This window comes from Rattus rattus, chromosome 18 (assembly GCF_011064425.1).
Source record: "Rattus rattus isolate New Zealand chromosome 18, Rrattus_CSIRO_v1, whole genome shotgun sequence".
NCBI classification, from domain to species: Eukaryota; Metazoa; Chordata; class Mammalia; order Rodentia; family Muridae; genus Rattus; species Rattus rattus.
In genome coordinates, this window is record NC_046171.1 from 3,595,311 (window position 1) to 3,613,239 (window position 17,929).

At 49.8% G+C, this 17,929-nt stretch overlaps 1 protein-coding gene across 1 annotated transcript in view; it reads left to right on the forward strand.

Moving 5' to 3' along the window:
- Btbd9 (BTB domain containing 9) overlaps window positions 1–17,929 on the forward strand; it is a 352,754-nt gene that overhangs the window by 290,469 nt on the left and 44,356 nt on the right. Inside the window, exon 9 of the mRNA XM_032888537.1 lies at window positions 1,025–1,132. Within this exon, the coding sequence (XP_032744428.1) occupies window positions 1,025–1,132 (108 nt within the window). The remainder of the gene's footprint in view (window positions 1–1,024; window positions 1,133–17,929) is intronic.

Here is a 17,929-nt window from a genome sequence, read left to right on the forward strand (position 1 = left end):
ACTCCCATCGTCCATTAAAGTTCTCAGCCGAGCAGGAAAGGGGCTCAGAGCCGGACCAAGCTAGTAAGTTCCCAGAGAACGAGTATGTTTTCTGGCGCAGTTGGCCCTCGCACACTTGGGGCTCACGTAGGTGGACTTTTGCATAAAAGGGCACAGAATAGTTTTGGTCAATTCTTCTACAAATACAGAACAAAACTATTCACATAGCATTTACTTTTCTGGGTATTTTGAGGCATGAGAGGATAATTGGAATTTCGTAGGAGGCCAGGTGGGGCATTTAACAATCCTGCAGTCGCTGCTCTCAGGAGGCCGGAGCAGGAGGATGTGGGCTCAGTGACCTGGCATGAACGCGCGTGCACACACACACACACACACACGTGTGCGCACACGTGCGTGCATACACACACTTCTGTATATGTGTACATTTGTCTTCACTTGAGAGTTGTATTCACACGTGCCAGAGACACGTGGAAAACATACATTACATATGGCTGTGCATACAGTTGTAGTATATAAAATATAGATGGTGTCAGGTTACTGAGGACTTGGGAGCCACAGATGCTAAGGCGTAGCCGTATCTCCACAGCAGGTAATCTTACCAGAGCCCCATGGAAACCTGGTAAGAATGCAGGGAAGGTAAAACATGGTAAGGGCATGTTAGCATCCGTCGGCAGCACCGAGCCCCTGAACAGGTGTTTCTGGGATCCTGTCCGCAGCTAGCCCATGCGTGAACGCTGGAGAACCTGAAAATATGGCACAGGACAGACATGCTCCTTCCTTAGCCAGTCTGGACTTGGCTGCTGAGGGGACTGAGGCTCCCTGGGACCGGGTGGCTAATGAAGCAGACTCCCCAAGAGCTGACCCACAGCCTGACCCCAGCCCTGCCTGCTCTTCCTGTTTCCATCAGGATTCTCTCTCTCTCCTCCTGTGGTCCTGAACGCAAGGTGGGGCATGGTGGGTAGGGGCAGGATGTCTCAAGGCCCATGACAGGATATGAAGACAACGCTGTGTTCTCTCTCTTCAGGTTATTACTCTGGGACTGCGATGACCGAAGCTACAGCTACTATGTTGAAGTTTCCACCAATCAGCAGCAGTGGACCATGGTGGCTGACAGAACGAAGGTGTCGTGCAAGTGAGTAGCGCCTTCCACTGCCAGGGCAGCCTCTGTGAGCGTGAGTAGCACCTCCACTGCAAGGGCAGCCCACCACAAGCTCAGAGGCCCTGGGAAGATCCCTACAGAGGGGTGAAATGCATTCCCACAAGTCTTTGCTTCTGTTTTGACTGCTAAGCATTTCAATGAGCATTTACTTGATATGCACAAATAGGTTTTAAAAATGACTGACATACATGGAAGAGACTCCTTATGTAGTTCTCCCTCTGCTCTCCAAGCTCCTCACTACCTTCTTAGGAACTTTAACTTCCTCAGAGAGTTTTACATGAGTGGTCCTGTGGGGCTCTATCTTCTCATCTCGTGCCCACCCTCACCGCAAACCTTACCTCATCCAGTCCCTAAACCCAGGAAAGCCGTGATGAGCCTCAGGCTCTTGGCTGCCTTTGGCACTGGGGCTCTAGGTGAGCTCAGCTGGCTGTGGGAACACCTAGGAAGGTGGATTCTATGGGTTCTGACCAGTCTTGACCCATGATGCCTGGAAAGAGCTCGGTGGCTAGTGGGAGAGTTTCTTCTGGGAGACAAATCAGAGCAAAACTGAGACTTCATCTTTAAAAATCAGATTTGCATTCTGTTAAATTTCCATCCTGGTGCACAAAACTGAGAGCTCACGCAGAAGGCAGCTTTGGGGCTCATGTTTCAGAGGTGGCTGCTCATGACCATGATGTGTCCAAGTGACCCCTGGGGAGCAAGGAAAACAGAGTTGCCGGAGCCCCAGTATCTGCTTCCATATACCTGACTTCCTTTCACTAGGCCCTATCTCCACCTCCACAAGACCAGACAAGCTTCACACACAGGCCTTGGAAGGTGTTTTATACCTAACTATAATATCACCCTCAGGAACTGTGTGACCAATTCACACACAGGCCTTGGAAGGCGTTTTATACCTAACTATAATATCACCCTCAGGAACTGTGTGACCAAACCTTGTAGTACATTCACAGAGCTGGGCAACATCTCTATCTGATTCAACAACATTTTTATCCCCCTCCTGAAAACACACCTGTTCCCTTCCTCTGCTGCAGCATCTGGCATTTACTTTGTCTGCATCAGCAAACAATGGGAAGCCTGTGTAAACGGAACCCTAAGACGTGTGGCCCTCTGTTCTCAGTGTCTTCTCCGTAGCGTGTTCTCCGTTCATCTTGGTTGTATCTGTCATACGTGAGCATTTTCTTTATGTCTGGGTGAATAGGAGTCCAGCGTGTGACCTCATTTTCTCTCATTGTCTATCCTGACAGAGATTTGAATTGTTTCTTTAGCTTTAATGACGAAGGCTGTTTTGCATGCTTCCGCAGTAGAGTATACAAACATATTGTTTAAATGTTCTTGGATGGATCCCTGGGGTAAAAGTGCCGTGTCATATTTCTTTTTCTTTTTTTTTTTTTAAGATTTATTTACTTTATGTGAATACACTGTCGCTGTCTTCATACTCAACAGGAGAGAGCATCAGATCCCATTTCTGATGGCTGTGAGCCTGGGAATTGAACTCAGGACCTCTGGAAGAGCAGTCAGTGCTCTTAACCACTGAGCTATCTCTCCAACCCCATGCATCATTTTTCTTAATGGCATTGATGACAGTGTGCTTGACTCTGTTCAACACCATCAGACACTGTTAGAGTAACTGTATTGAACTTTTTGAAGGACAGCCGAGCCGCTCTGCATGGCCTTGAGCAGCCTGTGAGAGACCGGTTTCCTGTCCTTGCTGGCCTTGTTGTCATTATCTCTGGGCCAGTTATGGAAGTGGGTGCCACTGAGGCTTTGACTGGCATTGGCCTGTGGCCCGTGCACTGAGCGTCTTCTCCATGCTTGTTCGGCTGTAATGTCTTCTCTGATGCTTGTTCTTTGGTTGGTTGCCAGGATTCCCCATCTGCCAGGCAGTTGCTTTCACTGAGCTGTGCTCCTGGCCCATGATTTCTTAATGGCATTGACAGTGCGTTTGACCCAGTGTTCGGTCCCTTCAGCTCTACTGTTAGAGTGGTCACCACACAGCATGCTTTACGGTGCCATTCACACTTGACTGTAACATATAAACGTCAGCGTTTAACTGGCGTCATGTAACAGTGTAGCCGTCCACATGGGCGCTCCTGCTTGTCAAGTGGTCCCTTCTCAGGGGTTCATTGTGGTTTGGGGGCTCATCAGCTTCTTCTGAGTCTAGTACAGGTCATGGAGGCACGATGAGAAATCAGAGCTGGTTCTAAGAAGCCCTGGATTGTGTAGTGTGCCTTCCTTCCTCTCGCATGCCACTGGGGACAAAGCCTGTCCACACAAGTGTGACTGGCCGTCCGTTGTCAGGGTACATGAGTCCTATGAGCACCTTGGCCACAGCCTGGGAACACAAGCTATTATCTGCTAACTACTATTCCAGTGCTGTCAGACATTGTATCTGGTTGTCTGGATACAGAGTGCTCTGTGGGATAGAGCCCTTGTTTTATAAAAGAGGAAATGGTTTAGAGAGAAGACGCATCTTTCCCACGGAGCAGTGGCCAAGTGTGAATTCAGACTCTGCGACATAGCACAGGCTTTACAGGTTTCAGTATTACTGAAAAACACCAGACCACCCTGTGTGGAGATTCGGGGAACAAGGTGGTTATTTTGTTCCCAATCTGCTGGAACCCTTTACAAACAATGGCTGTAGGCCCTGAGAGCCACCTGCCCCAGTCCTCTCTCCAGAGCTAGATTGGATCCCCACAGCTCACCATCTTGGGCATATTTTTAAAGATTTATTTTTGATTATTTTATGTACATGAGTGTTCTATCTGCATGGAACCCTGCGTACCAGAAGAGGGCATCAGATCCCATTACAGATGGTGGTGAGCCACCATGTGGTTGCTGGGAATTGAACTCAGGACCTCAGGAAGAGCAGTCAGTGCTCTAACCACTGAGCCTTCTCTCCAGCCCCGCCCTTGGCATTCTTGACACTCTGTCATTTGCATGTTTCTTACAAGGCTCCATCCGGGGAGCACCACAGGCCTTCAGCAAGAGCACACTCGCCATCCTAGAAGCCTGGCCGAATGGTTTGTAGTGAGCTCACTAGGTTCTTGAGAAGAAACTGCACTGGGCAGATCCTCTCAGCACCTTTTCTTGGCCATCAGCATCCTCTTACTGGTTTGTTTCCATTCATTGATGGACTTAAATAATTGACAAGCTCTCAACTTCGATTGTAACACACAGATTCTCCGGGAGTGGTTTACATATTAATACGCCGTGAGCTTTTGATGTATCAGAACAAACGAGAAGGAAAAGGAAGGCATGGCTCTGTGGACTCCGTTAAATCAGTGGGAACCAACAGTTAGGGTTTTACATTTATGGATGTGATCAGTTCACTGTAGCCTCCTCCGGCCATTTATGTAGTCACCTCAGTACTTCAGCAGATATTAAGAGAAGGTCCTCTTAGCACATAGAACTGAGGCCTCCTATTACTGGGAGAGGTAGCACAGGAGTTGGCTGCACAGGGATGTGCTTGGCCTGCTCTGGGTCTTTTCCTATTGTGGATAGGCCAGCTTTGGTATTCGCAGTTTTGTGTTTTAAACTTTTTTGTACCTCTTGTTCTTCTCATTTTCTCTTTCCCTTGAGCCTTCAGACCTTCCAGTCAAGTTGTTACTCTCTTCCTCTGCTCTCTTCTAAGCTGTTGGGCCCTAATGGTTTATAACAAGTGTAAGCAGCACACAGAACATTAAACCGTGCAGAGGGACTGGGGACAGCAAAGCTTGACCTTCCCATCTTCCTGTCCACCCCTCAGAGGCACTGCCTTTGGCTTCTTTGTAGGCCTCTGGTTGGTTTCCTGTTAACTTCTGTACTGTCAGCGGCACCTCATCCCCCGTCCATCCACCAGCTGTATTAATTCCCTGTATAAAAAAGGAAGAAATGGGGCTGGAGAGATGGCTCAGTGGTTAGAGCACTGACTGCTCTTCCAGAGGTCCTGAGTTCAATTCCCAGCAATCACATGGTGGCTCACAACCATCTGTAATGAGGTCTGATGCCCTCTTCTGGTGTGTCTGAGGACAGCTACAGTGTATTCACATACATAAAATAAATAAATCTTTTTTTTAAAAAAAGAGGAAGAAATGTTAGATCGCTCGTTTCTGGGTTACTTTTTGAAGTTTGTCTTTTTAAAACAAACAGTATGCCTGACCTCTACTTTCTGATCCATCCTTTAAGGACAGAAGTGCTTGGCTTCCTACTTGTTGATGAAGAATTAGATACTATGTGTTTCGCTCTGTCTCTCTGAACTGCTCACTTTTGCCTGTCTTTTTCCCCTCTTCTGTCAACTGACCACAATAATAATAATAACGTAAATAAAGGTCTTTGATACTTAGTCATAACTTTCTGTGTGGCCACGAAGACCCTGAAGAGGAAACCACTCAGAAGTCACTGCTGTTCTGTTTATATGGACATTGTCTAGAACACAGCTGGCAATTGGTCGGTGAGGGAGCCGCTACACTGTGCCTCTAAGGCCCGGCCCTCCTGAAAAGAGTGTCGTGGCGTGGAGCAGATGGGTGAGGCTTTCTGTGAGTGCTCAGAAAGATCAGAGCCTCTGTCAAGTAGCTGCCAATTAACCGGCTCTCTCTTGCCCAAGGTTCCTTACTGCTTAGTTCTCTTGTCAGTAGAGCTTGCTCTTCGTGCACTGGGTGATTCTGGGCAGATTGCTCTCTGCACCCACTCTGCGGCTGTGATGTAGATGGTGAAGGGCTAACAAGACCCCTTCTCTGTGAGTGGGACGCTGTCCCTACAGCTAGTTCCCTTCCTTGACCCATTGGACACCTCCCAGAGGTGGCTACCTCCAGCCTGGGGGGCTGCACTGCTGTGGTTAGTAGCTGCAGCTTGACCCTGCTGTTCCTGGGACAGAGCTCGTGGGCTGTGGCAAGGGAAGGTGCTTTGTGTTGGAGTGTGAGGTTTACCCCTGAGCGTCTCCACCTGCCTGTTACTGAGTCACACTCACTGCTTACCATGGGCAGGACACACGGTTGTATAAGTCGTCACAAGGAAGAAAGCCCCAGGGCTATCCTGGTGGTTGGGTGCGTTTCCACTCTCCCTCATCGGTTACCCTGAATCTCCCTGAAGTATAGATCGCTTGGTCTTTTGAGGCAGAACATTTGTTAGCATCACTGATAGACACTGTGTAGAGTAACTCCATGGATTTCTGTTTTTCAGAAAAGGTAAGCCAAAAGCAGACAATACGAATTTTTCCATGTCTGAATCACAGTTTGACACAGATTGAGTTCCTCCAGAAGTTCATTCCTGTATAAAATTCAGCCTTTCAGAACCTCAGACTTCCTGCCATTTAGTGTCTAATGTTGCTGAAGAAAAGTCTGCCGCTGGCCCAGTTCTTGTTTCTTGTAGTAATTTATCTTCCTCTATAGAGGCTTCTAGGGATGGATGTCTCTTCATCCTTGCAGGCCTGATGACTCACGACACAGTGGCTAACACATGTGGCTGGCCAGCCACCCGACACAGGTACCTTCCGTTGGGAGATCCATCTAGTCGACAGTGTAGACAGCATTTTGTAAGATCTCACTAAGTCCTTCATGCGACTGAGTCTGTCGTCCAGTCAGCGTCACCGGGTTATAGCGTTGTCTCGTCTGCTGCTCTTGCAGCCTTTATATCTTTTTATCATGGCTTATTGTGGGGTTGTGCATGTCTGTGGGCCTCAGTGGACAGCTTGCAGGAAAGAGTCCATGGGGCGAACGCGTGGGGCCAGGGACGTGCTCAGGTCCCCGAGCTTGTTGGCAGATAGAGGCCTGTGCCTGCTGAGACACCTCACTGGCCTTATGTCCAAGAGGTTGTTGCAACATAGCCCCAGCCGGATTAAACTTACTGTGAAGACCAGGCTGCCCTCAAATGGGAGGTACTCCTCCTGCCTCCTGAGTTGCTAGCGTGACAGATGTGACCCACCGTGCCTGGCTTCCCTTGAAGCCATATTTGAGGTTTTCAGAACTAGTGAAAAGCAAAAATGTCAGCATTGGGGCCACCTTTGTCTGAAGACCCCTAAATGCTGCCTTGGGGTCCCCTGGGGTCAGCCATTGATAATGCAAGTCTTCGAATTGTTCTGTCTGACTCACCTCCGCCTGTCACCCTACTGTCTTTTGTGCTGTCTGTTTCTCTGATCTTACCCCAGTGTGTTGGCGCTTGAACCTTTTCTGTCTGACAAAGTATTGATGACCTTAGCCATCTTCTCTCCCAGACCAGGGTCTTGGCAAGCATTTTGTCAAGTGGGCTGATTAGATCTGATGAGTTGTGTGGGGATAGAAATGGTGTCCTGTCATTGAGAGCTCTCTGTTGTAAACTGGAACCCCTGGTCTAAGTCATGGGCCCCAGGGTCCTCACAGAGTAATGTTGCCTGCCCAGGTCCCTTCCAAGGAACTTTAGTGCTATCCAACATAAGAATTGGTTTAAAATGAAGTTGCAGAGAATTTCTAATTAAAAAAAAAAAAAACCACATGTATACTGGGGCCTTAAGATAGAGTACAGAATTCTGAGAGTATCTTCAAAAGAAGAGGAAAATGGAAAATGGTAGACAAAAATCCAAAGTCATTACACCGTCCTGTTGATAGTGATCGTCCTGGTGCAGTAGAGTTATGGAAGTTTTCTACATTTTTGACCACTTTACACCTATTTCATAGAAAATGTTTTTAGGAAAACAGCTACGTTTGAGGGAACTTTTCTTGCTGCAGATGTAAATGGTTTGTAGCCGGGTGTCCTCGCCTGCGTTCGCAAAGCCTAGCCTGGCAGAGCAGCCCGTCCTCTTCCCTGTCAGCACTAAATGAAGGAACCGTGTTGCATGGCACTCTGTTCCAGCAGCTTCAAGGGTACTTGTCGCCAAGGGCCCAAGCAGCACCCTCCTCCCTGCCCTCCTGGCAGCCAGCCAGCCTCTCTGATCAAGCCAGGCTTGAGACTACACCATTTCTGCATCATTCTAATATGAAATATTCTCTGCGGCTTCCCCAGCAAGCGCCTTACACTCCCCGAGTCTTGGAAAGACCTTTCTGGGGCTCCCTGCTCTGCTCCCTTCTCCACAGGAGGATAGGCACATCTGAGGAGTCCTGTACTCCTAACTGCCTAAAAGACACTCAGACCCCAGGAAGCACCTGTTTGTCCTGGCCTCTGTTTCTGTGACTTCTGTCTGAAGACTGAGAGTCTTAGAACGGGAAATTGTGTCCTTCCAAGCCCTTCCCTGGCCAAGAAGGGTGATAGCGCATTTTAGGGTGGGCAGTTAGAGCCTCAGACCTCCTTGAAATTGTTGTGAGATTGAAAAACAGCACATTTAAACCTAGTGGCTGACTTTGCCTTATTTTTTCTTTCCCATTGTTAGTGACAAAGTCTAGAAAGCAATTTCCCCACCTATTTTATTCCTTTGCCAGAATTCAGCATAACAAAAGCTTTGAGCAATTACTAGGAAGTCATGGCCAGCAACTTGGCATTATATGTGACACATGTGTCACACAAACATGCCAAAAGGCAAGTGGGGTTTTGTTTTATAATGTTGTATGTGTTTGAAAGACTTGCCTCTGTCTTATGTATACCTTGTATGCGCCCAGTATCCTCAGAGGTCAGAACAGGGCATCAGATCCCCTGGAACTGTAGTTAGGGTTGTGAGCCACCATGTGGGTGCAAGGAACTCAATGCAGGTCTTCTACAAGAGCAAAAAATGCTCTCTACCACTGAGCCATCTTGTCAGCTCCTGCGAGTGGGTTTTGCAGAGAGGAACATCTTCACCATTGCTGTCACTAGTGAGAAGTTCCCAGTCAGCATCAGGGTTCGTGCTCTGGAAAGGGCTGTCACAGAGACCTCACTGAGATCACAGGCACCTTCCCCTCTCATTCTTGCAGGGCTCAGGCTCCTCCCCCTCCTGGATCCCAGGCTCCTCCCCCTTCTCACTCCCGCAGGGCTTGAAGAGCGTGTTTACTTGTTCCTTCTGGAAGTGTGAGCCAATTAATGAGTACTGGTTGTGTAATTGTCACTTTCAAACAGCTGGATGAAGATTTTATTTTTCTCTTCATACTTAATTCCATTTTTTTCACACGTTGACAATAATGAAAAAGCCAGCCATGTTCTTTCCTTTATTTTTAAAAGGGCAAACTTGGATGTTAATTCTTGTCAAGACTTTGAGAATTTGAACAATAAAGAACACATCCTTAGAAGAGGAATACCTTCTCCCAGTAAAGACAGATAAAATGCACAGATCCAGTTCAAAGGGCAGCTTCCTGAGAAGCACAGCTCCTCTGTGGGGGGCTCTGCGTGCACCCATCATTTCTGAGCGGTGAAAGCCATGAATATTTAGGGTAGGGAGCATCAACAGGACATTAGTCGGCCAGAGCTGTGCTTTTAAAGAGAACGTTTTTATTTCACGTAAAGTTTTGTGTAAAACTTTCCCCCTCCAGTGAGTGGAAGGCATGGGAAACAGATTCGGGGGGCAGAGCATGTTGGAGCTGTCTGCAGGTTATGGGTGAGCAAGAAAATGGTCTCCTCAGGTAGGCCCTGAGAGTGCTCCAGATCTCACTGCCCTCCCGTGTTTAACCACAGAGCTCTGCTATTCTGTAGGGACAATACCTTTCCGCATGCCCATTATTCCGAGAAACGGTGAAGCATACCTTAATGAAACCCCCTTAGCCAGCTGTGTGAGCACACGGTGTGCACGATCAGACAGATTCTTCTTTTGTCCTCTCTCCACTGTCGCTCATCTGTGATGTGGATGCCCAGGAACAGGGCGGCTGTCACTTGAGGTTGGTTATGGGCTGGGCGTCCATTCCCTTTCTCTATAGCTACTGTTAGGAAAGGGAAGTTCTTTATGGAAGGCCAAGAGCTTTTAGATCTTGTGCCAGCTGTGCCCCTTTCACTTCAGAAATGGATTTGATTTTAAATCCCAACTTTGTTGGGTTAATAGGTTTCAGTGGCTTCTCTGAATTTTCAAAGTAATAGGTTAAAATTTTTTCTTTTTAAGAACACTGACCTTGGACTCTAGAGAGGGACTCAAAACCTCTCACGAGGCATTCATGTGCCTCTCCCTGTTAGGAGAACCTGACTGCCACAGTGGACCTGGCTCTGGAGTCGTGGAGCTCAGTCACCACTCCTGGCCTTGGGGGCCAGCAGAGCATTGTGTCTCAGTACTGGCTGGGCGGCTCCCTTACCCGGGCTTTCTGCTGTGGACACCGCTAGGCACAGGACATCGCTAGGCAAGCCAAGCACTTCAGGCTAACATAGCAGTCATCGTGATGGACGTTCTAGAAACCCACAATCAGGATGGCATCTCATGCACTGGCCACTCGGCAAAGGCACAGAAAGGGAGAGCATGTTCTTTAACGTGACCTGCCTCAGTTTCCAGACATGACCCCAAAAGTCAGGAGTCAGCTTCTAAGTCCCAGGGAGGTCTTCTTAGTTATCACAAATTACTGCTGTCTCAGGCCTCTTCCAGAGTGTCAGTACTCATGTATTCTTTCTGGGTTTAAGAAAAAGAGGGGGGGGTCCCCCTGTGACTTCAGCAGTACAGTGTGCATGGCGTCAACTTTTATAGCTAAGGAGCTCTCTTCCTTTGATCATTTCTAAAGACATCACTAACTCCATTTCTACAGAAGTCACGAACTCAGCCTGGGCTTCTCTCCTCACCCTGCCCTGCAGCTCCTCCCACTGCGCCCTGTCATGGGCATCTCTCGCCTTTTGTCTTTCCTCTCATGTGCTCTCCCACTTGGCCTTTGACTGTTCGGCAGTGTCTATCCTTCCTCTAACACTCTCTCCCTGTTGTTTCCCTTCCCATGGCTTCTGTCCCATTTGTTGCAGTTCTAGAACCTGTAACCCTGGTGCTGGGTTGTTGTTGCTTGTAGTTCCGTCGTCCCCTGTAGAGCAGCTTCAGCCATGTGCTGAAGACAGTGAGACTGCGCCTACGCACCTGCCGTGTCTGCACGTGACCAGCTCTGGTCTGACCTCCATGTGTTCTGCTGACTACTGAAGCACTGTGGTCAGACACCACATGTATCATTCCGTATTGCTCTGGTCCACCCAGGCTTCCTAACCGCCCTGCTGCAGTGCTCTCTGCCCAGGCGAGTCCTGCTCACCTTTTCCTGCAGCCCAGCAGCCAAGCCTGTGGTGGAGCTCAGTCATCTTCCTCTCTGCCAGCTCACCCTCAAGTTCCTGCCTCCCAGCTCCCCCTAAGACCCCACCCGGTGATCAGTTCTTCCTGACCGCATCCTTGGATACCTTTTCTTACCATTCGATAAGGACTTTATATATTCTTTATCTGTCCCAGAAGGGGAAAGGGGAGATCGGTTGGGAGGAAATGATGCCTTAAAATTCTAGCCACTTTTCATTGTAAACTGTCATTGTCCTCTTGAAGTCCAGTTGTTCCATAGAAACCTCTGCTGTTATGTAACCACAAACACAGCCCAGCCAACTTTCTTTTGGTCTGATGTTTGCTGGATAATCTTGTCTAGACCAGGAGCCATTTTAATAGTCTTATTTCCCCTTTCTCTGTAAAACAACAAACAGCCACCACCTAGGGAGGGCACCAGCATGAGAAACCGCTTTAAGAGCCTTGAACGTCTCAGCCCAGGCACCCACCTTTCCAAATGTGCAGCTGAGGTGGAGGCCCAGTGCTTTCCCAAGTTCATGTCTAATGGCAGGGCACAGATCAGAGCCCTGGTCTCCTGGTCGCAACACTTTGGATAGCCAGTAAAACAGTGGTGGTGGTGGTGGTGGTGGTGGTGGTGGAGGAGGAGGAAGAAGAGGAGGAGGAAGAGGAAGAGGAGGAGGAAGAGGAGGAAGAGGAGGAAGAGGAAGAGGTGGTGGTGGTGGAGGTGGTGGTGGAGGTGGTGGTGGAGGTGGTGGTGGAGGTGGTGGTGGTGGAGGTGGAGGTGGTGGTGGAGGTGGAGGTTGTTTGTTTTGGGTTTGTTTCAGAGACAGGATTTCTCTGTGTAGCCAGACTGGCCCTAAGGTCAGAGATCTACCTGCCTCTACCTTCCAAGTACTGAGATTAAAGGCGTGTGCCACCACCACCCAACTATCACCATGGTTTAAAAAAGAAAGAAAAAAAGGCTGCAGGGGTGCTGTGAGAATAACGGGGACCAGAGCAGAGCAGAGTTAGGGCGTTCTGGAAATATGCATTCGTATCTGACCCCTGCCCTGGTCCACATCACACCCGGGAGAGCCAGTGATTTCACAACCAACCGTCCTGTGAACTGGGATTTTAAAACAGAGGGAGGTATGAATCGGATCTAGACCCACTTCCACAGTCGCACCGAAGGCCAGCAACTGCAGAGAAGCCCACCCCCATTTTTACATGATTTCCTATCTACAGTCACTATTACTTCTTCCACAGAATGTTAATTTGTACAGCCTATTAGCCATATCATAATTCATAGTTTGAAATTGGTTTTTTAAAGTACAGTCCGTACACCAGTCCTCAAGCCAGGATCACCCAGGGGTTCATTATCCAGGCTGTACAGCGTATTAGCCTCTGTTTTCCTTCCTTTTCCTCCCTGCTACCTACTTTTAAAACATCATTACACTGTTCATTAGGCCATTTATTAAACTATTTCCTTCCACCGAGAGGGACTCGCATGTGTGTTTTTCCTTTTGTTTTAAGCCAAGACCCATAAAGTGTATTTCCCCCACAGTTGACATTTTCTTTTCACAATCCCTTGAAATGGAGTGTAAGTGAATTTCAGCACAGTGTTGTAAATTATGCACTGAGTATCAGTAATAAACATCTCTTACAAAGTTGTAGAGCGGAGTTTCAGGGCGGTGATCATCTGGTATAGCACACATTTGCCAGCTGCTGTGGGGGAAGGGAGGGGGAGCTTTCTCTTCCCAGACCTCGTTTTCCTTCTTTGATCCAAAGTCATACAACAGCTCGGAGCCCGTGTTACAATCACAAATAACACAGGGATGCCTTGGTGGCATGGCTTGGCAGTGTGGACCTGCTTGGTTTTCCTTCTCCCTCCCCGTAGCATTGCATATTAAACTTGTCCCAGAGAACCCGTGGTCGTGACTGCCGCAGAAGCCATCTTAACAGCTGTGGCTCGTTCATCTCTGGTGCCCAGAGCCTCAGCGTGAGGGAAGCATTTCTGCTTCAGGACAGGCTTGGGCAGGCAGGGCGCAGCACTGCACAGCTGAACCAGGCCAGGGTAGCTAGTGTCTTCCAGGGAGCTGCTGGGTCTTCCCGCTCTCCGGCCTCTTCTCTGACTTACCCTGGGTGTTGGAAGGGAGGATCCCGGAAGCCCGTTTATTTATATCACAGCTCCAACTGAAGATCCAGTCCTGCGCCAACCTACTGCGGAAGTCACAGATTTAAACAAAAGGACCCACGTTCATGTGCCCACAGCGTATGGCTCCCGTGGCTGAAGCCCCCGCCTGTTAGCAGCCGCTGATACCGGCAAACTAACTGGGAACCCCATCGCACAAAGCCGACTCTCTTGCCCGATGACCAGGGAGCCCCACAGCATCAAGCAGTACTCGGGTTTTTGCTAAAACAAAGCAGCTACAATTCCAGAGGCGCTTGTGGACTTGTAGTCTGATTTCAAATTTATCACTTCATATCACAGTGGAATGATCTTCTACCATTAATATTAATTAACTATAAATGTCTGAGGAGTTGGGAAAGGAATGGAAGCCATAGCCCTCCTAAGCCTTTCACATCTGGGATGAGAACTGCTGATGCTTTCAGACTCTGTTTTCTCCTGATGCCACTTCCTAATTAACATCATAATTCAACCGATACTGAATCATTTAACCAGGTAGGAACCCCAGTGTGTGAGGCCCGGGTTAGCTCAAAAATCTGACACCAACTGGACAGACACGTTCTGAGCCACTGCTGTAGGCCAGGCAGTGAGCTGGCCCGCTACCCCGTGGGCTCACAGCCTGAGCCACCCCAGGGGCTCAGGACCCTGTCAGATGCAGGTGCAGTCGGGGCATCTTCGAACTCTGACCCCCCCCCCCCAGATAAGCCACATAGTCTCCTGTTGAGCCTTGAGGGTTAAGCAGCAGGCGTAACCAGGAGTCCTGCTACCCAGACAGCTTCGATTGGCCTTGTTGGGTAAACACAATCCAGTGTTTCCGCAGCTGGAGGGAAGTTCCAAGTGTGCTTTGGAAAGTCCATTGTCCCGGTGATGCAGGATGGAGGCCTGCACTCTGCTCCTTGGCTTTGTGTATTGAAACTGTTGTTCAGCCATGGGCAGGCTCAGTAATGGGCGGTGTTGGCTCGACTCCTGTCCACCATTCTTCTGCCCTCTCTGATGATAAGCACGATAGTTCATTTGTAATGAGCACTTGTGCGCTATAGAAACTGTAATCCTGCGTCGTGGAAGCGGTCATTTTCCACTTTGCTTGAAAACAGAGGCTTTCTGCTCGGCTTTACTTAGAGCCAAAGTGCGGGGGCTTTCCCTCCGCACCAACATGATGGTTTCCGAGGCATAATTTTCCACAAAATAGATAAGGTAGCTTCCCAGGCTTGTCCAAAATGTGTACTGGTTACTCTCGTCGTCAAGTGTCAGAGGCAAACAAGCAGTTCTAAGACCGCCGTACGCAAGTAAATGATGTGCGTTCTTGAGCTGCCTTCCACTGTGTCCTGGCTTTCCCTCAAGGGATTCGTGCATCTTGAAGCTAGCTCAATAGCCTGGACCATAAAACTGCCAAGGCGCAAGTTATTGTTCTAAATTTCCTACGGGAGATTGCGTCTGAAGTATAAAAGGGACTTACCCCATGACTCAGTGCCCTTCCTAACAGAGGGAGGGGTCTCTCCATGCTGGGTGTTTAAGGGGACTTACCCCATGACTCAGTGCCCTTACTGACAGGGAGGGGTCTCTCCATGCTGGGTGTTTAAGGGGACTTACCCCATGACTCCCTGCCCTTGCTGACAGGGAGGGGTCTCTCCATGCTGGGTGTTTAAGGGGACTTACCCCAGGACTCCCTGCCCTTGCTGCCAGGGAGGGGTCTCTCCATGCTGGGTGTTAAGGAGACTTACCCCAGGCCTTCCTGCCCTTGCTGACAGGGAGGGGTCTCTCCATGCTGGGTGTTTAAGGGGACTTACCCCAGGACTCCCTGCCCTTGCTGACAGGGAGGGGTCTCTCCATGCTGGGTGTTTAAGGAGACTTACCCCAGGACTCCCTGCCCTTGCTGACAGGGAGGGGTCTCTCCATGCTGGGTGTTTAAGGGGACTTACCCCAGGACTCCCTGCCCTTGCTGACAGGGAGGGGTCTCTCCATGCTGGGTGTTTAAGGGGACTTACCCCAGGACTCCCTGCCCTTGCTGACAGGGAGGGGTCTCTCCATGCTGGGTGTTTAAGGGGACTTACCCCAGGACTCCCTGCCCTTGCTGACAGGGAGGGGTCTCTCCATGCTGGGTGTTTAAGGGGACTTACCCCAGGACTCCCTGCCCTTGCTGACAGGGAGGGGTCTCTCCATGCTGGGTGTTTAAGGGGACTTACCCCAGGACTCCCTGCCCTTGCTGACAGGGAGGGGTCTCTCCATGCTGGGTGTTTAAGGAGACTTACCCCAGGACTCCCTGCCCTTGCTGACAGGGAGGGGTCTCTCCATGCTGGGTGTTTAAGGAGACTTACCCCAGGACTCCCTGCCCCTACTGACAGGGAGGGGTCTCTCCATGCTGGGTGTTTAAGGAGACTTACCCCAGGACTCCCTGCCCTTGCTGACAGGGAGGGGTCTCTCCATGCTGGGTGTTTAAGGGGACTTACCCCAGGACTCCCTGCCCTTGCTGACAGGGAGGGGTCTCTCCATGCTGGGTGTTTAAGGGGACTTACCCCAGGACTCCCTGCCCTTGCTGACAGGGAGGGGTCTCTCCATGCTGGGTGTTTAAGGGGACTTACCCCAGGACTCCCTGCCCTTGCTGACAGGGAGGGGTCTCTCCATGCTGGGTGTTTAAGGAGACTTACCCCAGGACTCCCTGCCCTTGCTGACAGGGAGGGGTCTCTCCATGCTGGGTGTTTAAGGGGACTTACCCCATGACTCCCTGCCCCTACTGACAGGGAGGGGTCTCTCCATGCCGGGTGTTTAAGGGGACTTACCCCAGGACTCCCTGCCCCTACTGACAGGGAGGGGTCTCTCCATGCCGGGTGTTTAAGGGGACTTACCCCAGGACTCCCTGCCCTTGCTGACAGGGAGGGGTCTCTCCATGCTGGGTGTTTAAGGGGACTTACCCCAGGACTCCCTGCCCTTGCTGACAGGGAGGGGTCTCTCCATGCTGGGTGTTTAAGGAGACTTACCCCAGGACTCCCTGCCCTTGCTGACAGGGAGGGGTCTCTCCATGCTGGGTGTTTAAGGAGACTTACCCCAGGACTCCCTGCCCTTGCTGACAGGGAGGGGTCTCTCCATGCTGGGTGTTTAAGGAGACTTACCCCAGGACTCCCTGCCCCTACTGACAGGGAGGGGTCTCTCCATGCCGGGTGCTTTTCTCACAGGCTTTCAAGATTGGACAGGGTGCTTGCACTGATTTTTAATTTTCTTAGCCACCAGAAAGTACATTTAAAATGTAAATAGGCAAAAGCTTTACACTGTAACCTTCCTCGCCACTGCGTCAGCGTCTTTGCATTCCCTGTGATCCCGGGCTGTCTGACTGCACACCAGTCTCTAACAGCCTAGGCTGGCTTGTCATGCTCCTGCCCCTCTGTCTCCTCGCGTCATTTACTCATGCGTCTCCTTCTGAAGGCCTCTTGATGGTTCTACCTGAACAAGGCCAGCAGGTACTGATTTTGTGATGTCACAGAGGCCTCGTGGATCCCTGTGCTGGAGCTCTGGTGCTTCTATGGTCACCAGGCACTGTTGTCTGACAGAACCCTCCTGAAGATCTGTCCTGACTCTTACCTTCCTTCGTGACTTGCTAAGACCAGAGAAGATGCAGAAGTTGTAAGGGGACATCTCGTTTAAAAGGTGGCCTTGCCATCTTGCCTTTTTGGCATGGAAGGTCTATTTGTTCAATAGAAAAGCAGGTTGATAAGCTCTGTGTGCTGGAGGAGTTATGAAGGAAAGAGAAGATGGACCACTACCTGATTGCTACCCTTCTGTCGCTGTGATAACGTAGAGAAACAACCTACAGAAGAAAGGGTTTGCTTTATGGTCCCAGAGGAGTAGAATCCTTCCCGGCCAGGGATGGCAGCATGGTATGGCCTCAGAACAGAAAGCTGGCTGGCAGCATTTCACCTGTACACAGGGAGCCAAGGGGCAGCAGGAAGCAGGATGGGGATATAAACCCTGAAAAGGCCTGCCCTTCTAGCACGGCTGCACCTCCTAAAGGGTCCATAGCCTCCCAAACAGCCCTACCAACCTGGGACCAAGTGTTCAAGTGTATGAGCCCATGGCGACCACCACACTCATAGACAGCATACACAGCACATACACACACACTCATACACAGCATACACACCACATACACACACACACACTCATAGACAGCACACACACACACACACTCATAATACACATACACACACATACACACACACTCATAGACAGCATACACAGCACATACACACACACACACATACACAGCATACACAGCACATACACACACACACACATAGACAGCATACACACCACATACACACACACACACACTCATACACAGCATACACAGCACATACACACACACACTCATAGACAGCATACACACCACATATACACACACACTCATAGACAGCATACACAACACATACACACACACACACTCATAGACAGCATACACACCACATACACACACACACACTCATAGACAGCATACACAGCACATATACACACACACAGACAGCATACACACCACATACACACA